Genomic DNA, 18,201 nt, shown 5'->3' on the forward strand with positions numbered 1-18,201 from the left:
AGTGTGACATCTTCTTTTTGTAATGGGAATCCCGTGTAGTACTGTCAGGTCTATTATATCTATGTCAGGGGGGAGTCTGTGAGATATTTTCACTTTGTAAACTGTTGATAGTGCCAAATAGGTGACTTCATAATGACAGCGAGGAATTCATTGAGCTCAGCAGCTCAGTTCTGGGTGATCGTATGTAGATGGAATGCATTGTTGGAATAACTATTTTTAATGAATATTTTTAACAACCTCTTTAATTACTTTCTGGGTGGTCACTAAAGGCCACTTTACACACAGATAAATCTGCAGCAGATCTGTGGTTGAAGTGAAATTGTGGACAATCAGTGCCAGGTTTGTGGCTGTGTACAAATGGAACAATATGTCCATGATTTCACTGCAACCACAGATCTGCCAAAGATTTATCTCTGTGCGTAAAGTGGCCTTAAGGCTGAAATGCTCTCAGCTTTTTTCAGGATGCTCTCCACAAACTCCTAACTGGTCCTTGCATACCAGCCAAAATGGGTCCAAAATGACAGCCCCTGTTTGGGGAGCATTCTCTCCTGTATGGGAGGTGGCATGTCCCACATTCAACGATCTGCTTTAATAAGGCACATATACAGGTGAATATAATAGCACAGGTAGGAGCTGTCAGTTTCATGCTCCATCTTTCACCTGTATCATCTGAGACTGATTTCAGGAGGCCCAATTATTTCACTACTTGAGATGAGTGAACCCGGCCTGTAAGGGGGAGTATTATTGTGTGGGTCAACTATGAGGGCATCATACTGAGGGGGGGAACACTAAAGGCATTATAATGTGTAAAGAGGAACACAGGGATCCTCATTATCTAGGAGGCACTATGAAGGTCATCAATATGCATAGTGGGGAGGCACAGTAGGGACAACATGTCATGAGGGCATCCTGTGTGGTTAGATACTGATCAAGAAACACTGTGAGCTACGTGTGAGGGGGACCGTAGTGGCATAATGCATGTGGGGCATAATTATGATGTCTGTAAATACATCATTAAAGGGAACCTGTCACGTGCAATATGCACCCAAACCCACAATCAGTTTTGGGTATGTATTGCTAATCTTTGCCTAACCGTATTTTTTCCTATGCTAATGAGTGCGGGGATTAGTCCCAAGGGCTTTATATCCCCGACTAGCTGCCATCTTAGCATGTTATCACGCCTACAGGGGTGTACTAACATGCTATTCAGTGCAGCGTCACGAGCGGTGCTACGCGTACCTGTGTTTGCTGTGCCATGCCAGACACTTCCATTCATGTGCAGTATGAAGCCAGGTGTACACGTGCCGGCTTCAGACAGGTCTACTGCGCATGACTGGAAGTGCCGGGCATTCAGAAGCTCGGTCACAGCGAACACATGTACACGCGGCACCACTAGTGATAATGAATTGAATAGCTTGTCACTATGCCCCTGTGGGCATGCTACTGCAGCGCCCCACGGGTCAGATGGTTAATCTACTTGTTGTCAGGCCGTTGTGGGTCAGGCGATGTCACAGGTGGCCTTGCCCGGTTCCGTTTCCCCGAGGCGTGCAGTAAATGAAGAGGAAGCCGGGTGATTGGGAGAGTTTGTCATGATACCACCTGTAGTATGCGGCCAGGGAGTAGCTGCCGCTGCAGAATTCCTAGCCAGAGCAGGTGTTACAGCAGCCGGGATGGTGTCGGTCCCCACAGGCAATGCAGGCCCTGGGAGGATGACGAGGGCAGTAGTCCACGGGAGCGCCAAAGCGCGGGGTGCCGGCAAAGACAGGGACGACACAGGGGGCTGCGGTTTAAAGTTCTCTTTACTCATAGTTTGTAAGCTGCCCCGGAGGTGCCGCTCTCTGCTGCAATGGGCCTCAGCTGGTCTTGGGTAAATCAGAGGCAATCACAGGTGTCTGTGGAGTGTGAGACCTCTCTTCCTTGCGCTTGTTTGTGGATCCCCATGTCTCTGTTAAGTATCCCGTCCCATATGCAGGTGGCACGGATCCTTGCCATGGAGCCTGGCTGCAATCCTGACCCCGGATCCTATGTGTCACTGTGCTTCGGGAAAATGGGTGGTGGGGGATGGGACTTGAAATCCCCATCCCCTGCAAATTCTGGAAGACAATATAGAGTATAAACTGCCCTAGGGCTTCTGCACCCTGTCAGTGCTGGCACTGTGGGAACGGTTAGGTTTGACCTCCAGCTACCATGTTCTCCTCTGTCTCACCATCTCCACCGGTTGCCTCTCGCCCTCTTCCAGTCTGCCCAGTTCTAGCTAAGAGAGGCTCTCAAGCACTCTCTCTTAGTGACCGTGTTGCTCAGAGTCTCAGACTATTCTAAACTGAAACTGTTTGTGTATACCTACTCCCTAAATTAGCCCCCACCTTCTTGATGACTCATAGTGGCTGTTGCCCTGGTAACTGGGAATTTCCCAAGCTGGCTGGCTTCCTAAGTTGTGTAACTGTCTGACTCACTGTCTGGATGTTGTATAAGTGAAAAACACCAGTGATTAACCTCTTCTTACCCGGATGAGCATTGCACCTTAAGTGAGATGCAATACACTGTGGCGACTGAGCCTCAGGGGCACCACACTTCCGTGCTAAGAGGGTGGCTAGTCAAGGGATGTAATGCCTTTGGGACTAGTCCCCACACTCATTAGCATAAGATAAAAGATCTTTAAAAATACTTTTTCTAAAGTTCTCTTTATCTTTACTAGTGTATACAGGGACGGTTAGGCAGAGATTAGCAGTATGCACCCAGAACTGCTCATGGTTCAGGGTGCATATTTCACCTGACAGGTTCCCTTTAAGTTTTGGGAGCATTGTTGGAGCATTACAGGGGGCCATATTGCAAGGGGGTTATAAAAGGTGATATCACAAAGAGTCATCCCTTTGGTCACTATTTCTGTGTGGGTGCACAAGAAGGACTTAAGCGGGCTTTACACCCTGCGATCTTGCTAGCGAGATCCCAAGCAATCATACCCGCCCCCGTCGGTTGTGCGACATGGGCATATTGCTGCCCGTGTCGCACAACCTCACTTACCCCCGTCACACGCACTCACCTGCCCTGCGACGTCGCCCTGGCCAGCGACCCGCCTCCTTTCTAAGGGGGCGGGTCGTGCGGTGTCACAGCGACGTCACACGGCAGGCGGCCAATAGAAGCGGAGGGGCGGAGATGAGCGGGACGTAAACATCCCGCCCACCTCCTTCCTTCCGCATAGCCGGTGAAGGCAGGTAAGGAGATGTTCCTCGCTCCTGCGGTATTACACATAGCGATGTGTGCTGCCGCAGGAACGAGGAACAACATCACTAACATCCTGAAAACGATTTTTTGTTTCAGGACGACCTCTCCACAGCAAACGATTTTGCCCTCTTTTGCGATCGTTTAAGAACGCTCTTAAGTGTTGCACGCTGCGATCTCGTTAATGACGCCGGATGTGCGTCACAAACAACGTGACCCCGATGATAATTCATTAATGATATTGTAGCGTATAAAGCCCGCTATAATGTTGTTAGGTCTGTTGCATAGGAGTAAAAAAAGACAAACAAACAAAAAAAAAAACTTTATATTATGGCCCTGTCTTTTCTGTCTTTTAAAGTTGTGTCTTCTTTGTCGGACCCTGGTTGGACAATTTGGCCATCATTCAAATGCATAAGGAAGGGTGTGGTAATAGATACCACAGAGCATTTCAATGATATGCAACGCCCAGAAACCACTCACTGGAGATTAAAGCTTCATTCTTAAAATCAATTTAGGTTGTTTCCTAACTTCTTGTTTCTTATTCTCAGACCTCAATTTTCACTCCAGCTTTTGGTTCAGAAACAAAAGTCATGATTAACAGTAGTATGAAAACAAAAGAAGTAATTGAGCAGTTACTACACAAGTTCAAGGTAAGCACATACTGTATGTACACGGTTTGGGTTGTCTTATTAGTTCAGGTATTAAAATATTACAAGTCAGAGTATGGCCTTACTTTTTTTTTTCATTAAAATGCATCTAAAATAAAAAAAAAACAAAGAAGCAATGCAAATAGTCTGTATAAAATGTTATGCAAGGCAGTCCAATAAATTCAACACTCACCTATAGTCTTGAATGAGTGTGTGCTATCCAATCTGCCAATCGCAGCATGCTGAATTTTTTTTTCTCGTGCCGAATTAGCATGAAAAAAAAATACGCTCATCGGCACTGCACCATGGTATAACATTGGACTGAGTGCTAGTGTCGCGGGCGGAGGGGCGCGCTCACTACGCTCGGGTCCGGGGACTTCTGCTGCTGCTCGGTGGCTCGAGCAGTGGGCCGGACCCGGGGACTCGAGCAGCGCTCCTCGCCCACGAGTGAAAAGGGGGTGGTTTGTTTGGGGAGATAGTTCGTGACGCCACCCACGGGTCGTGGTGATGATGGGCACCACCGCTGCTGATAACGGGGATCCCGGGAGCGATTGCAGGGAGCAGCTAGGATGTTGTCCCCTCCGTGGGTAGGGGTTGGTGATCCCGGGGCCCGGTTGTGGGATGGGGAGGCTGAATGGCTGGGGTGCAGGGTTGCAGGGGCAGCGTGGCACGGTGCCGGATGGCACTGTGGTACTCACTCAGGCACAAATCCACAGAGTCGCTGGTAAACCAAATGGCTGGATGGACGGGTCCCGCAGCCGGCTGCAGTGTCTTTGCTCTCACCGGACAGGTTGATGGTGGCTGTCTTTCCCTGCACCTGTGTAGAGTGTGTTCACTCCGATGGTTTCCCAACGGTAGTCCGCTCCCTGGCGTATAGGTACCGAAGGAGCCCGTTTTGCCCGCAGGCGCTGGCCCTTGGATCTCTAGCCTGTGGCGGTGGCTGTGTATCCTCACGGTGTGGACTGTTGCCTTTTGTCGGGTCTTGGGTGTTAGGAAACCCCTGGGGTTCCAGTCACTCTCGGATTTGACCTTTGTCGGCGGCTCCAAGCCTAGTCGGGGTCCGATGGCCGTGCCTTTGTGCTTAGCTTCACTCCGCTCCCCGGTTCGGTACCGGCGGGCCACCGCCCGACCCTGGTCCTACTGTTCCGCAGTGATCCGCTAACTCCTGCAGACGGCCACCACCATCTGCCAACCTTGCTGACTGTGCCTTGGCTCCGACCCAGACACACACAGACTTTTGCTCCTCTCACTTTCACCTCCAACTCAGATCTGTTCCTTTTCCCGCCTCCAGGCCTGTGAACTCCTCGCTGGGTGGGGCCAACCACCTGGCTCTGCCCCACCTGGTGTGGACATCAGACCCTGGAGGGAGGCAAGAAGGGTTTTGTTTGACTGGTATGAACTGTCCAGGGGAGGGTGTGTGTGTGCTGTTATGTCTGTGACTACCTGGCTAGTCCAGGGCGTCACACTAGCTAATAAAACATCGGATAGTACTCTCTGCGTTATACACTCTAGTGAGCGAGCCCTGAATCTACAATCTGCACATTGTAATGAGAACGAGGGAAACCCTTGAATCAATAGGTGTATTCAAACTTTTGACCATTACTTGTATATTGTAACGCTCGTCGCTGGTGTAGTTGAGACTGCGAGCGGGAGTTGATCCACTGGACCTCAGGGGAATCCGGTCTCCCTTTAGTGGGAGGGGGTTAACTAAGCACCTTCCACGACGCAGACACCAGGCACCACTCCCAGGGCAGTGACCGGGACTGTGCCAGCTGACCCCCAGGATAGGAGATGGACTTAGGTACAGACACAGGTGCAGGCAGGTACAGGAGGGATAGCTCAGGCAGACAGAAAGGTGGGTACAGACAGGTATGGTGGCCATGGCAGAGACCGATACGTATGGAAGGCGGGCACAGGTACAGGTGATGGACACAGGGATAACAGAACCTGATAACTAGCTAGCAGACTGGAAGACTAACTAAGGTCATTGCACAGGCCTTTAAGAGGTGGGCCGGTGTGCGCGCATGCCCTAAGCACATTCTTGGGGAGCTTGTGTGGCATTCACATGCCCTGGGGGAAGTAGACCAGCAGGAGCACATGTGGACAGTCGCAAGGCAAAAGGTGAGAACGCAACCTGGCCGGGGTGGTGAGTAAGGGATGCCGGCGCTAGAAATATACAGTGCACAGCATCTCTTTTCTATTCAATAGGCTACTTGTAATGAATTTGGTGTAAATCAAAAATCAATGCCAGGTTAGACGTTTCGGTCACCCTTATCTAAACCAGATGACACACTAGCATTAAAGGGGTTGTCCACTACTAGGATAACCCCTTCTGATTCCACATGTTTCCCCCAGGCAAAATTAAAAAGCTTATACTCACCTCCCATACTAGTGTCATTCCAGTGGTGCCGAGGTTCATATTTCCGGGGCTCATGTGACGTTGTGAAGTCACCTGAACCCCACATCCAATCAGTGCCATCTTCTGTCTCCATGTCTTTGGCCCAAACAAGTTTTGGGAGGTACATTATTTGGTTGAGCCAACATAAGGTATTATGTGTATGACCTTGGTGAGGTCGCCTGAGGTTGAGCTCTATGATCTTATGCCCTTGAAAATACGGTAAGACCGTTTTTTTCTACTTTATCTGTATGGTTGCGGTTGTTTTATGGCATTTGCTGTCCTAACATAGCAACCATTTTGTATGTGACAAGGATGCAGGTATGTGTATGACTTGTCCTTTCATACCCCCTGCATTTGGTGCCTGAGTGTATCTGTCTGAGGCTGGTATTTTGGTTCTACAGCCCATGATAAACACTCTTTATTCTTTTATGGTGGCAGTCCACTTTTTAATGCATATTTATTAAATGCTATGTTTTAGGAGTTATTTGTTTTTCTATAATACCCCAATTGCTATTTACTGCCCAAACAAGTTAATCAACAGGAAATGGGCACTGGAGCTGCGATCACTCCCTGATGATTGTTTGTTCTGAAGACATAGAGACAGAAGACGGTGCTGATTGGATGTGGGGCTCGGGTGACGTCCCATGGTCATGTGAGTCCTGGCAACATGCAGCACCACTGGAATGGCTTTGGTACAGGAGGTCAGTATAAGCTTTTTTTATTTTAAATAGGGAAAAAATGTGGAATGATTAGTAACATGGCACAATTATGCTTAAAAATATGGCAAGTGTTCTCTCTAACTTTTGCATGATGAAAAAGAAAGAGATAAAGGGGTTGTCCAACAAACAAAAGTACATTTTAATCATTAGATCTTGGGATAAAAATAAGTTCCACAATTGTTAAAAATATGTTCCTGTGCTGAGATAGTCTAATAAATGTGTCCTTGCTATGTATGGTGTATTTCCAAGACCCGTTATGTTTTAATTTTTCTGTCGATAGAGATGTGTGTGGGTTTAGTTCTTACAGGGAAAGAAGCTGTCATCTTTATTGACATCATTTTTAGATAGATATGACAGTCTGATTGCTTAATACTGCATCTTTTTCAGCATTCAGGTGATAAAAAAACCTCTCAATTTTGGTGTTTTTGAATTTTTTTCTGTTTTCTTTTCTGTCATTACTGATTGAGTTCATTAATATTATATATTTTTTTTATTGTTTTTAACCTTTTTGTTTACTTTTTACTATATTTGATTGTTCCCTTAGAGGACTTGAACCTGCAATTGTCTGTTTGCTTGTACTATATACAACAATATCCTCTGTATTGTGATAAATCATAAAAATCAAAGGCAGGTTTTCAACAGAGTTCTGGAATGGCAGACACAGGGGTCTTCAGCAAACACCCAACTGTCAAAGCAAGCTATCAGTGCCCCGCAACGATGCATGCAATTTACAGTATTGCATTTTTTCCCCAGTTTCACTGCTCTTCATATTTTTCTGACTGCAATAAGCCGCATGATAAAATGAACGAGATTAAAAATACAACCATCCCGCAAAAAAACAAAAGACATAACTTCTTTAAGCAAGAAAAGAAAGTACAGCACACCAAAATGTCCATCCGTCCTCAATATTGAGTCCCGGATCCACTCTCGCCATGGTTTCCAAATAAATAAAGATATCTGAAAATCCAACTCAAAACATATGAGATTTCTTCACATTAATGCATTTCAAGTACAAGACATGATTATGACAAAGAGTGCATCTTGCACCTGAAACGCGTTGATGTGACGTTTGCTGTTATTATGCACTTCATATAAATGAAGAAACCTTGTATGCTTTGAGCTGGATTCTCAGATTATCTTTATAACTTTATGTTGCCTCAACACAGCCAACTATGTTGCTGCAACATAAAAAATTATGCCTTTTGTAAGAAAATTAGGAAAAAACAAAAGCACAAAAAATGGAAAATTGCCCAGTTGGGAAGGGGTAATTCTGCATTAAATTTATAATTAGAATGCATGGCCAAATTTATCACAGTGGCTCAGACTCTGTGATTTATCTGAAACATCCTTTAACAGTTTGGACCAGATTCGTCATTTGTGTTTTTTTAAGTGACTTTTCGTTTATGTCTTGTGGTATTTGTTCCTTTTTTTGCCAAATTCTTCAACAATGTGCACAAAAAAAATCAAAATCACCTATTTTTTTTCCTGTGTCTGGATCATATTGTGCTAAATCTATCTTTTATATTGCAAACTAATTAAGTATATAATGTAGAGCATTTTTTATTATGATAAAATCCATAAACTTGTGTTAAACCTGTTGAAGAATTTGGCACAAAAACCAGCAATAAATGCAAGTCAAAAATAAGAGTGACAAAAAGAATGAAAATTATACATTAAGTTTATAATTTTTTTTGTTTTTTTCTTGTTTTGTAACAAGCAAAAAGTTGCAGGATCCATTTAAGTATGGCATGTTAAGGGCACTTTACACGCAGCGATATCGCTATCGATATCGCTAGCGAGCGTACCTGCCCTCGTCGGTTCTGCGTCATGGGCAAATCACTGTCCGTGGCGCACAACATCGCTAACACCCGATGCCGCTGTGGCCGGCGAACCGCCTCCTTTCTAAGGGGGCGGTTAGTTCGGCATCACAGCGACGTCACTAAGTGGCCGCACAGTAGAAGCGGAGGGGCGGAGATGAGTGGGACGTAACATCCCGCCTACCTCCTTCCTTCCTCATTGCAGCCGGCTGCAGGTACGAGGTTGTTCATTGTTCCTGCGGTGTCACATCTAGTGATGTGTGCTGCCGCAGGAACGACGAACAACCTGCATCCTGCAACAGTAATGATAATCAGGAATGGAACGACGGGTCAACGATCAATGATAAGGTAAGTAATTTTGATCGTTAACGGTCGTTCCTGCGTTTCACACGCAACGACGTCACTAACGAGGCCAGATGTGCGTCACGAATTCCGTGACCCCAACGACCTCTCGTTAGCGATGTCGTTGCGTGTAAAGCGGCCTTTAGTCTTAAACAGTGTGAAAATAACATTGGCCAGATTTTTTACTCCAGTAGGGTAATGGAGCTCCATGGTAAAACAATTTTTGCAACATTTAGAAAAGTTGCGGGTGATGAATTAAGCTAAAACATCTAAAAAAGAAAACCTATGCCAACATTATCAAACAAAGGGAAAAACAAAACCTAGAAAAGATAGTTTAAAGAAAGTCCAAGTTATACAATAAATAACGTTCAAATAAAAACAAAATCACTATTTAGAGCCATTTTACTCCGGAAAAAAAAGACAAAAACATTGATGATGAAGCCTTTGAATTTACAGTATACCACTCCTTTGTCACTTGGCTGTTTTTAATTTTGTGTCAACATTTTTGTGCAAGATGGAATACTCAAAAAGACACCAGGGAGGACTAGAATGAAATAGGGCCAAATTCTGACTTTTTAAAAGCTTTTATTTTGTCATTATTTATTAATCAGGTTAAAACATCTGGAATTACTAGAAATAGAATAATTGGTGCAAACAAAATAAAGACACAAAACACACAAAACAAGATAAAAACAAGTGACAAGGCTATGATCAATCAGGGCCAAGACATCTAAGCTTTTAACAGTTTCATAAAATTATTATCGTTAATAATAATATTACAATTTTGTGTTTCACAGATTGAGACAAACCCCAATGAATTTGCACTGTACATTATTCATGCCTCAGGAGGTGAGTTTTTCTCTTTTTAACTGTTTGCCATAATTTATATTAGATTAAATAGCGTTCAGTATATATATATATGTATATGTATATGTGTATATATATATATGTATGTGTGTGTGAACAGTAGCGTAACTCCAATAGGTTCAGTGGTTGCAATCGCATCTGGGTCCTGGGGACCAGGGGATCCAAAAGGTCCCTATGGCCTAAATGATAAGACTATTACTTTTACAGACCTATGTTAGTTGGGGCCCTGTTAGAGATTTTGCATTGAATCACTCAACTAGAGGCCTGCAAATCACCTCGCCTTCCAGCAGTTCCAGCTCTTCTGTTGATTAGTCCGGCAAGTGCAATGTCATCATTGTTGTCACACAGTGTTCAGCTCTAAATTCACCAGGTATCATGGCGCCTTCTGACCCTATTCAACCCTGTTCACACTGTAGAGTTTGACACACCACCTGGTGCTTTTAAGTTCCTCACTTAGAGCCCACGTCAACCTGTTGTATGCTTACTACTGCTGGTATAGCAGGAGTTAGTTTCTTCTGGTCTGTAAATTGCTGATAGGTCTCCAGAAACCCATGACCCTATCATGGCCGCCTCCGCCCTTTAAAAGATGGTGGAATCTTTTCCTCCATGCCGAAAATAGCATTTGCGATTCCATTCTATGTGCATGGTTATTCAGTGTCTAGTGAACTGCTCTATGCTACTCTGGTGTGTTGTGCAAATTCTCTTGTCGTTTGATTATTTCCTTCCTTTTCTTTGTTTCCTCCTGAGCATATTTTGTCAATACCTCTGTGAGTGATTGCTGTGAGATTGTGTTTGGTTTTTCCATAGTCTGTCATTCTGTGTGGGATTTACCACTCTAGTTCCGGCGCTCTCCTGCTTTGGGGGTGAGGGGTATTAGATCTAGAGCTGATCAGGAGTCAGGGCTACGCTGGCAGTCCAGACCTCTTCACCTTCAGAAGTACCTCTGGGATAAGGGGCAGCTTGGGCCCCTAGCGTGACGGCCAGTTTAGGAGCCCCTGTTCCAAGTTACTATGTTACCCTCATGTCAATTGTAGTGTGACACACAATGTCATGCCAGCCTGGTTAATCAAAAGAATAGCTGGAAATGTTGAGAGGTTAGGAGATTCGCGTCCAGTGGTGATAGATTACTGATGGACCAGAGTTCTGTGAATCAATTCTCCCAACTCTAAATATCTCTTTTTGCAACATTACTACTAACTATATGACTGTGAGCGCTGTTTCTAGCAAAAGGCAGAATATCTTGAATGTGAAATACATAATATTTTAATATTTAAAGCTGAAATGTGCTGAGAATTTCTACTCCTGAGCTTAATTTCTTAACATAGTATGTGAAGTTTACAGGCCTCTACAGCACTACATGTATTTTTTATTTTAGAGCAACAGCTTTAAGCCACTTTCACACAGCAGTATCTTGGTTATTATATAGCATCCACATTTGTAACCAAGCTGTATAGGAAAACAAAGCAGGCTGTGCTTTACTATGCAAAAGGACACAGAAAAAAAGTGTATTATCATTTGGAATACGTTTTTTTGTCAGTGTGTTGCAATGGTGAATGAATTCTTTTTCACCCTCATTGGGAATATACTTCTTTAGTGTCAACACTTATTATACATAAATCAATCTTTCCTCTTCACATCTGATATTCTATACAAACAAATTGTTATTGTTCCATTAGGGGTCAGTATAGTTGTAGACATGCAAGTGTAGCATTGAAGGCTATTCCTTCTCTTTGTAAGGAGACTAGAAAATATGGAATACAATGAAAATATATTAACTATTTCTTCTTTAGCTTAAAATATTAGTAAATTATTTTAACCTAGAAAAATATTTTTATAACTTAGAAAAGAAAAAACTGAAGAACACAGATTGTCCGCTCTGGGAAAGACTCTTGCAAGGGCCTTCGGGAAACATAGCAAGGATGTTCCTCATGGACAGAGAAGCGGAAGAGATCAGCGGCGATGTATATATATACTTAACATTTCCAACATAGTTTTGTTTATTATTTCAAGGAAAGCATGCCTCTAATATTTAGTTTTCTTGGTCAACAGGTAGCACAATATATTAAATTTAGCCTTCCACTTTTGGAAAATATTTTGCAGCGACTGAACGAGGAGGAAGAGCGAGAAATCCAAAAGACTATCACTAAGTAAGCAACCTCATCATCATCAGGATTCTGTGAATAATGGGGGGCTTTAGCATGAGGTAGATTTTTAAAGTAATATTTGTGCTTGTAGCGGCTTTAACTATATACAGTATATCACAAAGTGAATATACCCCTAACATTTTTGGACATATTTCATTATATCTTCATTGGACAGTACTGAATATATGACACTTTGATACAATGTAAAGTTGTCAGTGTCCAGCTTTTATAACAGTGTATATGTATTGTGCCCTCTAAATTACTCAACACACTGCCATTAATGTCTAAACCATTGGCAACAAAAGGGAGTACACTCCTAAGTGAAAATGGCCAAATTGTACTCAATTAGCCATTTTCCCTCCTAGGTGACTAGTGTTACAAGGTTTCAGGTGTGAATAGGTAGTAGATGTGTTAAATTTGGTGTTATCCCTCATACACTCTCCATGCTGGTCAATAAGGCACACCTCATGGCAAAGAAATCTCTGAGGATCTGGAAAAAATAATTGTTGGTCTACATAAAAATGGCATAGGCTATAAGATAAGATATAAGATTGTTACCACCCTGAAACTGAACTGTAGCACAGCAGTTTAACAAGACAGGTTCCACTCAGAACAGGCCTCGCTATGGCCAACCAAAGAAGTTGAGTTCACATGCTCAGCGTCATATCCAGAGGTTATCTTTTCAAAATACACACATGAGTGTTGCCAGCATTGCTGCTGATGTTAAAATAGTGGGGATCAGTCTGTCAGTGCTCAGACCATACACAGCACAGTGCATCAAATTAGCCTACATGGCTGTCATCCCAGAAGGAAGCCTCTTGTAAAGATGATGTACAAGAAAATCCACAAACAGTTTTCTGAAGACAAGCAAATTAAGGACATGGATTACTAGAAACATGTCCTGGGGTCTAATGAGACAAAGATAAACTTATTTGGTTTAGATGGTGTCATGCGTCTTTTGCGGCAACCAGGTGAGGAGTGCAAAGACAAGTGTGTTTTTCCCACAGTCAAGCATGGTAATAGGAGTGTCATGGTTTTGGGCTGCATAAGCGCCGCAAGGCTGCGGGGAGATACAGTTCATTGAGTGAACCATGAATGCCATCATGTATTGTGATATACTGAAATAGAGCATGATCCCCTCTCTTCGTATTCCAACATGCTAACGACTTCAAACACAACTCCATCCTCCAACAGAAGGTGGAGGAGCTCAAGGTCTCTAATATCCACCAGTTCTGGGATGTCATCATGAAGGAATGAAAGATGATTCCAGTGGCAATCTGTGAAGCTCTAGTGAACTCCATGCTCAAGAGAGTTAAAGCCGTGCTTGAAAACAATGGTAGCCACATGAAATATTGATACTATGGGCACAATTTGTCCATTTTCACATAAGAAGGTACCCACTTTTGCTGCCAGTGGTTTAGAGATTTATGGCCGAATGGTCATTGACTTATCAGCTATCTAGCATATATGTGAAGAGAATAATAAGAAAAATTCTCACATGAAGAGCCATGTAATCTACACTCTGCTGGCATGTGTATACCGGCAGAGTGCATGCACTACTCAATTACAAGAGAAACAGGAGAAACAGCGAGTATTAAGCAAAAAATACAAATTTATTGATGAAGGTTACACACGTAATGACAGCAAAGATGGGTTAAAAACAACTACCAATAAGTCATGGGCGGCACAGAGTATAGAGAGGCATATAAAGGTAACATTCAATCACGACTAGACGTGGGAGAGGTGGGACCCAGGAACCTACTATCTCTATTAGCCGTGTGAGAGGTGATACCAAAATTTGTTTAATGTAAATGGCACAGGAGTAGAACAAACAGAGATAATGGCATAAAAAAGGGCCACTATGTGGAGGAAAAATGTTTTGATTCTTATCTGCCAACTCAGAATTCGGTAATCAGGTAAAAGATATGAAAAAATAATAATAAATACTGTTCTCTACTTTTTATACAAGATCGTATTCTGAGGAGGCAGAGCCACAACGGCAGTTGAATCATGATCATTAGCATATATCAGAATAAGTCATGATTGTCATAAAGAAGCCCAGAAACAGGGATGTAGCTCAGTGGGAATACCTGGGTCAATTAATAACAGCGTGGCAAGAGGTTATCAATAAAGTGCAAGTGCGTCAAACAACCAGGGTCCCAAAGGACTCATACGAGTAAATACTGGGATTAAAAAGTGTTACAATGAAAAGGTAGAACAAAGACAGGTTCTGATAGCCAAAAAATACAAAGTGCACATACCAAGAAGGAGCAGGATTGCCTACCAACGCGCGTTTCGCGAAGGTGCTATTGCTTTTTCAAGGGAGAGAATCTAATCTAATGTTTTAGAAATTTACAATATTAATGCTGTGGCTGACCCCTGTGTCATCCCAATAATCTTCTCTTGAGTTATTAATTCACTTATTGACTAAGAGTGGGTTACTGATGTTTTGGGAAATCTATATGCAGCCTTGTGCCAAAAGTCAAAAGATTGACATCTGTATGCAGTTGGCCTAGATAATAAATATAGCTCTGATGATATAGAGTACCAGGCTTATTTGTGAGTTGATAAGGCAATTAAAGAGGACCTGTCACTTGTGTTGTGTGAACCCAAACTGTAAAGTTTGGGGTCCGTACAGACACCTATTTTCCATTCACGGACCTCGAACACTTGTCAGGAAAGTCCATTTTAGTGTTTAAGTTTGGCCACCAGATAAAAAAGGAAAAAGGAAGCAAAATGGGGATTAAAGCAGGACAAATATACTTATCGAGTTTCCACACAGCTGTCCCACTGCTTCTGGGTCCGCTTATTAAATCTCATGAATATTCACTGCTTCCCTCACCCACCTTCTGTGACAGTGACTTTGATTGGTTGCAGTCAGACTGCCGGCATTTATGATTGGTTGCCCTCACACTGTCTGGGTCTCCAAAGTGGAGTGTAAAAATTAAATAAATATCCAAGTAAAGGAAGGAAGGCGGCATCTCACCATGAGGTTTTTAAGCTATATTCAAAGCATGTGAATTACAGCATGAGGGGGAGAGAGGAGCAGCAAGCGGACAACGGCCATTTCACACTGTAACAAGTGCTTTGACTAGTCCAATAAATAATAATTGGAAAAAATTGAGTATTTTGACACCCAGTGCAAATAAAGCAGAGAACTGGAGGCTACAGCCCCCAGCTGTGAGCATTATCTTGGCTGTGTACCGAAATACGAAGGACCCCATGCAGCTTTTTTTAATTATTTAAATAAATAATTTTAAAAACTGGTGTGTGGTACCCAGCTCATCCCAATTGCACTGCAGCAGTGGCAATTGGGGTAATATAAAGGGTTAATGACAGCTGTGATTTGTCAAAAATCACAGCTGTCATCAAGTGTGAGGTTAGTAGTAGCCTGAGGTTTTACTTACTAACCCTGTAGGTAAAAAAAAAAAAACACAAAACACAGAAAAAAATACTTTATTTAGAAAAAAACACCCTCCTTCTCCAATTAACCGCCAAAAGAGCCCTGCAGGTCCGACGTAATCCACACCACAACGTCCCATGACGATCCCAGCTCTGCTACATCATGAGGTCATGACAGATTACTGCAGCATCCGGGACACACTCATGGAGCTGCAGCTGTGAGAGCAGTGATTAAACAGCTAGTGTGAGGGCAACCAATCATAGACACTGGATGACTGCAACCAATCACAGATGCCGTCACAAAGGGTGGGTGGGGGAAGCCGTGAATATTCATGAGATCTAATGACTGGACCCAGAAGCAATGGGACAGCTACACAGAAACTCGGTAAGTATAATTGTCCTGCTTTAATCCCCATTGTGCTTCCTTTTGCAGCCCCGTAGCTCTTACTACCACCAATTTATAACACTTAAGTTTGGGTCCCTTAGATTTATATGGGTTTCAATATCAAGGGTCAAGTTTGGGTCAAGTCCAGTCCTCAACTAGACTTTTTTTTAAGTCTGGCCGGACCCGCCGAATCTGAACATCTGCAGGTTCACACATGTCTACCTGTCACCAAATCAACAGTGGCCAGTTGTTGCTCTTATTTAAGTCATGCTGCTACACTTTGTATTCCAGTCTTTGTTTGTTTGTAAAATCCGATATATGGTTCCAGAGATGTGTAATTTTCGTTTACTTCTAATTTATATAACCTTTATCAGGGGGTGCAGCTCACATGATAATAAATAGTGCATAGATGCCTAAAGATATGCCCTGAAATAATTCTGTGAGCCACTCTTATTAAAGAACATAAAAAGTAGCACTAAATAAAAAGGCCCAAATCTCTGGAAAATTGGGGCAGATTAAATAAGTAAATTGTAATATTCAGTAAAGCACCCAAAATAAAGTAATAGAAAAAACTAAAGAGAAAAATTACATGAAAAATATCCTGACTATAAATAAATAAATTGCAAGTGCTTAATAACAGGGTACTTGGTGTATACATTTTTGCAAAAAGGTAAAAAGCTGTCTCACCTCGTCACGGTGTACCCATCTGAGACAGTCCCTAACCTACTGAAGTTAAAAACATTATCAATACCTGACTTGTGTCATGTCAAAACTCCAGTATGAATGGTGGCAAGTGGTCAGCTGTGTCCCAGATTAAATACATAGCAAAGTGCGACGCAATTAGTTGTTCAGTCTCAGTATTAGGATTGCTGCGCCCCCAACTTGCAATAAAGCAAGATAACAGACAAAAAAACACCAAAAACCTGAACTGAAACAATGTTCAGTAAACATGCAACATTAAGCATCTGAATTGCAGCCTTAAGACTAGAAAAAAACAAAGAGAAAAATTACATGAAAAATACCCTGACTATAAATAAATAATTTGACCTTGTGACAGATCGTTTTTAAACCGCAATGTATCTGAATATTAGGAAGCTGAAATATGGCACTCATGAAAAGTTTTCCTTACATATCAATGTTGCATTATAAAAATGTTGAACTCAATGGATTTGTTTTTTCTTTCAACATAAAACCTAAGATACTACTAATTTCATTGTTTTGTATATTTTTTTAAGGTATCTTCAAGAGAAAGATATACTACATCAACACCTTAATTCAAAAACTACCAAAAAGACAGAAACCACAGTATAATAATTTCAGAATTATTTTTCAAACAGAGGGACTAGACTATGATGAAATGTTGAATGTTTTGCATAACAGGACACTACAATCAATTTTCTTTAAGCCTGAATATACTGGATGGTCTATCGAGAGCCCATCGTCAACCTCTTTGGAAACGTCAGCAGTGATAGCAATTTATTTATTTATTATTTGGCTATAAGATATATTTAAATCTTAATTGCCAAATATGAAGTGCTGGAATTACTGAGACTGTCAATGTAGCACTGAGGTGCATCATGATTCCATTGGAGGAGACCCAATAATTGCACCACTTTATGTGGTATCTGCTTGATTAGAAAAGAACTGTCTCCACTTTTTCCAGCCATTTAATGTAAACCTCAAAGTGCATAATAACTGTAAGATAGCATTTCAGTCTTGAAATAAAAACTCTTATCTTGTTATTTTATTTCCCTTTTTGGTTGGAAGGACAATTTTGGAATGGGTAGGAGTATTGCTTGTTATGAAGACTTGTGCTGCGCCTTGTAGACCTGGCTAGAGTACTACACCCCTTTTGTTAATGGAAGACAAACAGGAAAAAGGGGCACATAATCAACCACAATTGTATAGAAACTAAAATAAAATAAGTGCCAGCACAAGGATAATTATATGTTATTATTTTTTTTATCGACCAATCGGAACCAACAACAAAAATTCACCGGAAAGAAAGACCGACCTGAGATCTAATGTAAATAATTCACAATATTTTATTGATAATTGTAAAAAGAACCAGGTGCAGGTAAAAACAAAATGAACACAATGAGTATCAATAAGTATCAATCAATAAGAAGACGCATGATTTCATATATACCGTGTAACAACATACAGACAATAATTTAATAACGGGAAAAATGGGAACCAATAGATACAGAACTCAAGGCACTTATACAGACCAAAATAAATATAGCAGCTGGTAATAAATG

General features: G+C 42.3%; 1 protein-coding gene across 2 annotated transcripts in view; it reads left to right on the forward strand.

Moving 5' to 3' along the window:
- The window catches only part of RASSF6 (Ras association domain family member 6), a 281,755-nt gene extending 263,911 nt beyond the window's left edge, over positions 1–17,844 (forward strand). For both annotated transcript variants that reach the window (XM_075351194.1, XM_075351201.1), the window contains 5 exons: positions 3,768–3,869; positions 9,940–9,991; positions 11,852–11,970; positions 12,059–12,156; positions 17,176–17,844. In XM_075351194.1, coding sequence (XP_075207309.1) covers positions 3,768–3,869; positions 9,940–9,991; positions 11,852–11,970; positions 12,059–12,156; positions 17,176–17,251 — 447 coding nt within the window. In that variant the 3' untranslated portion in view covers positions 17,252–17,844. The remainder of the gene's footprint in view (positions 1–3,767; positions 3,870–9,939; positions 9,992–11,851; positions 11,971–12,058; positions 12,157–17,175) is intronic.
- Positions 17,845–18,201: the final 357 nt, after the last annotated feature.

The sequence above is a fragment of the Anomaloglossus baeobatrachus genome, chromosome 1 (assembly GCF_048569485.1).
Source record: "Anomaloglossus baeobatrachus isolate aAnoBae1 chromosome 1, aAnoBae1.hap1, whole genome shotgun sequence".
In the NCBI taxonomy this organism is placed as follows: Eukaryota; Metazoa; Chordata; class Amphibia; order Anura; family Aromobatidae; genus Anomaloglossus; species Anomaloglossus baeobatrachus.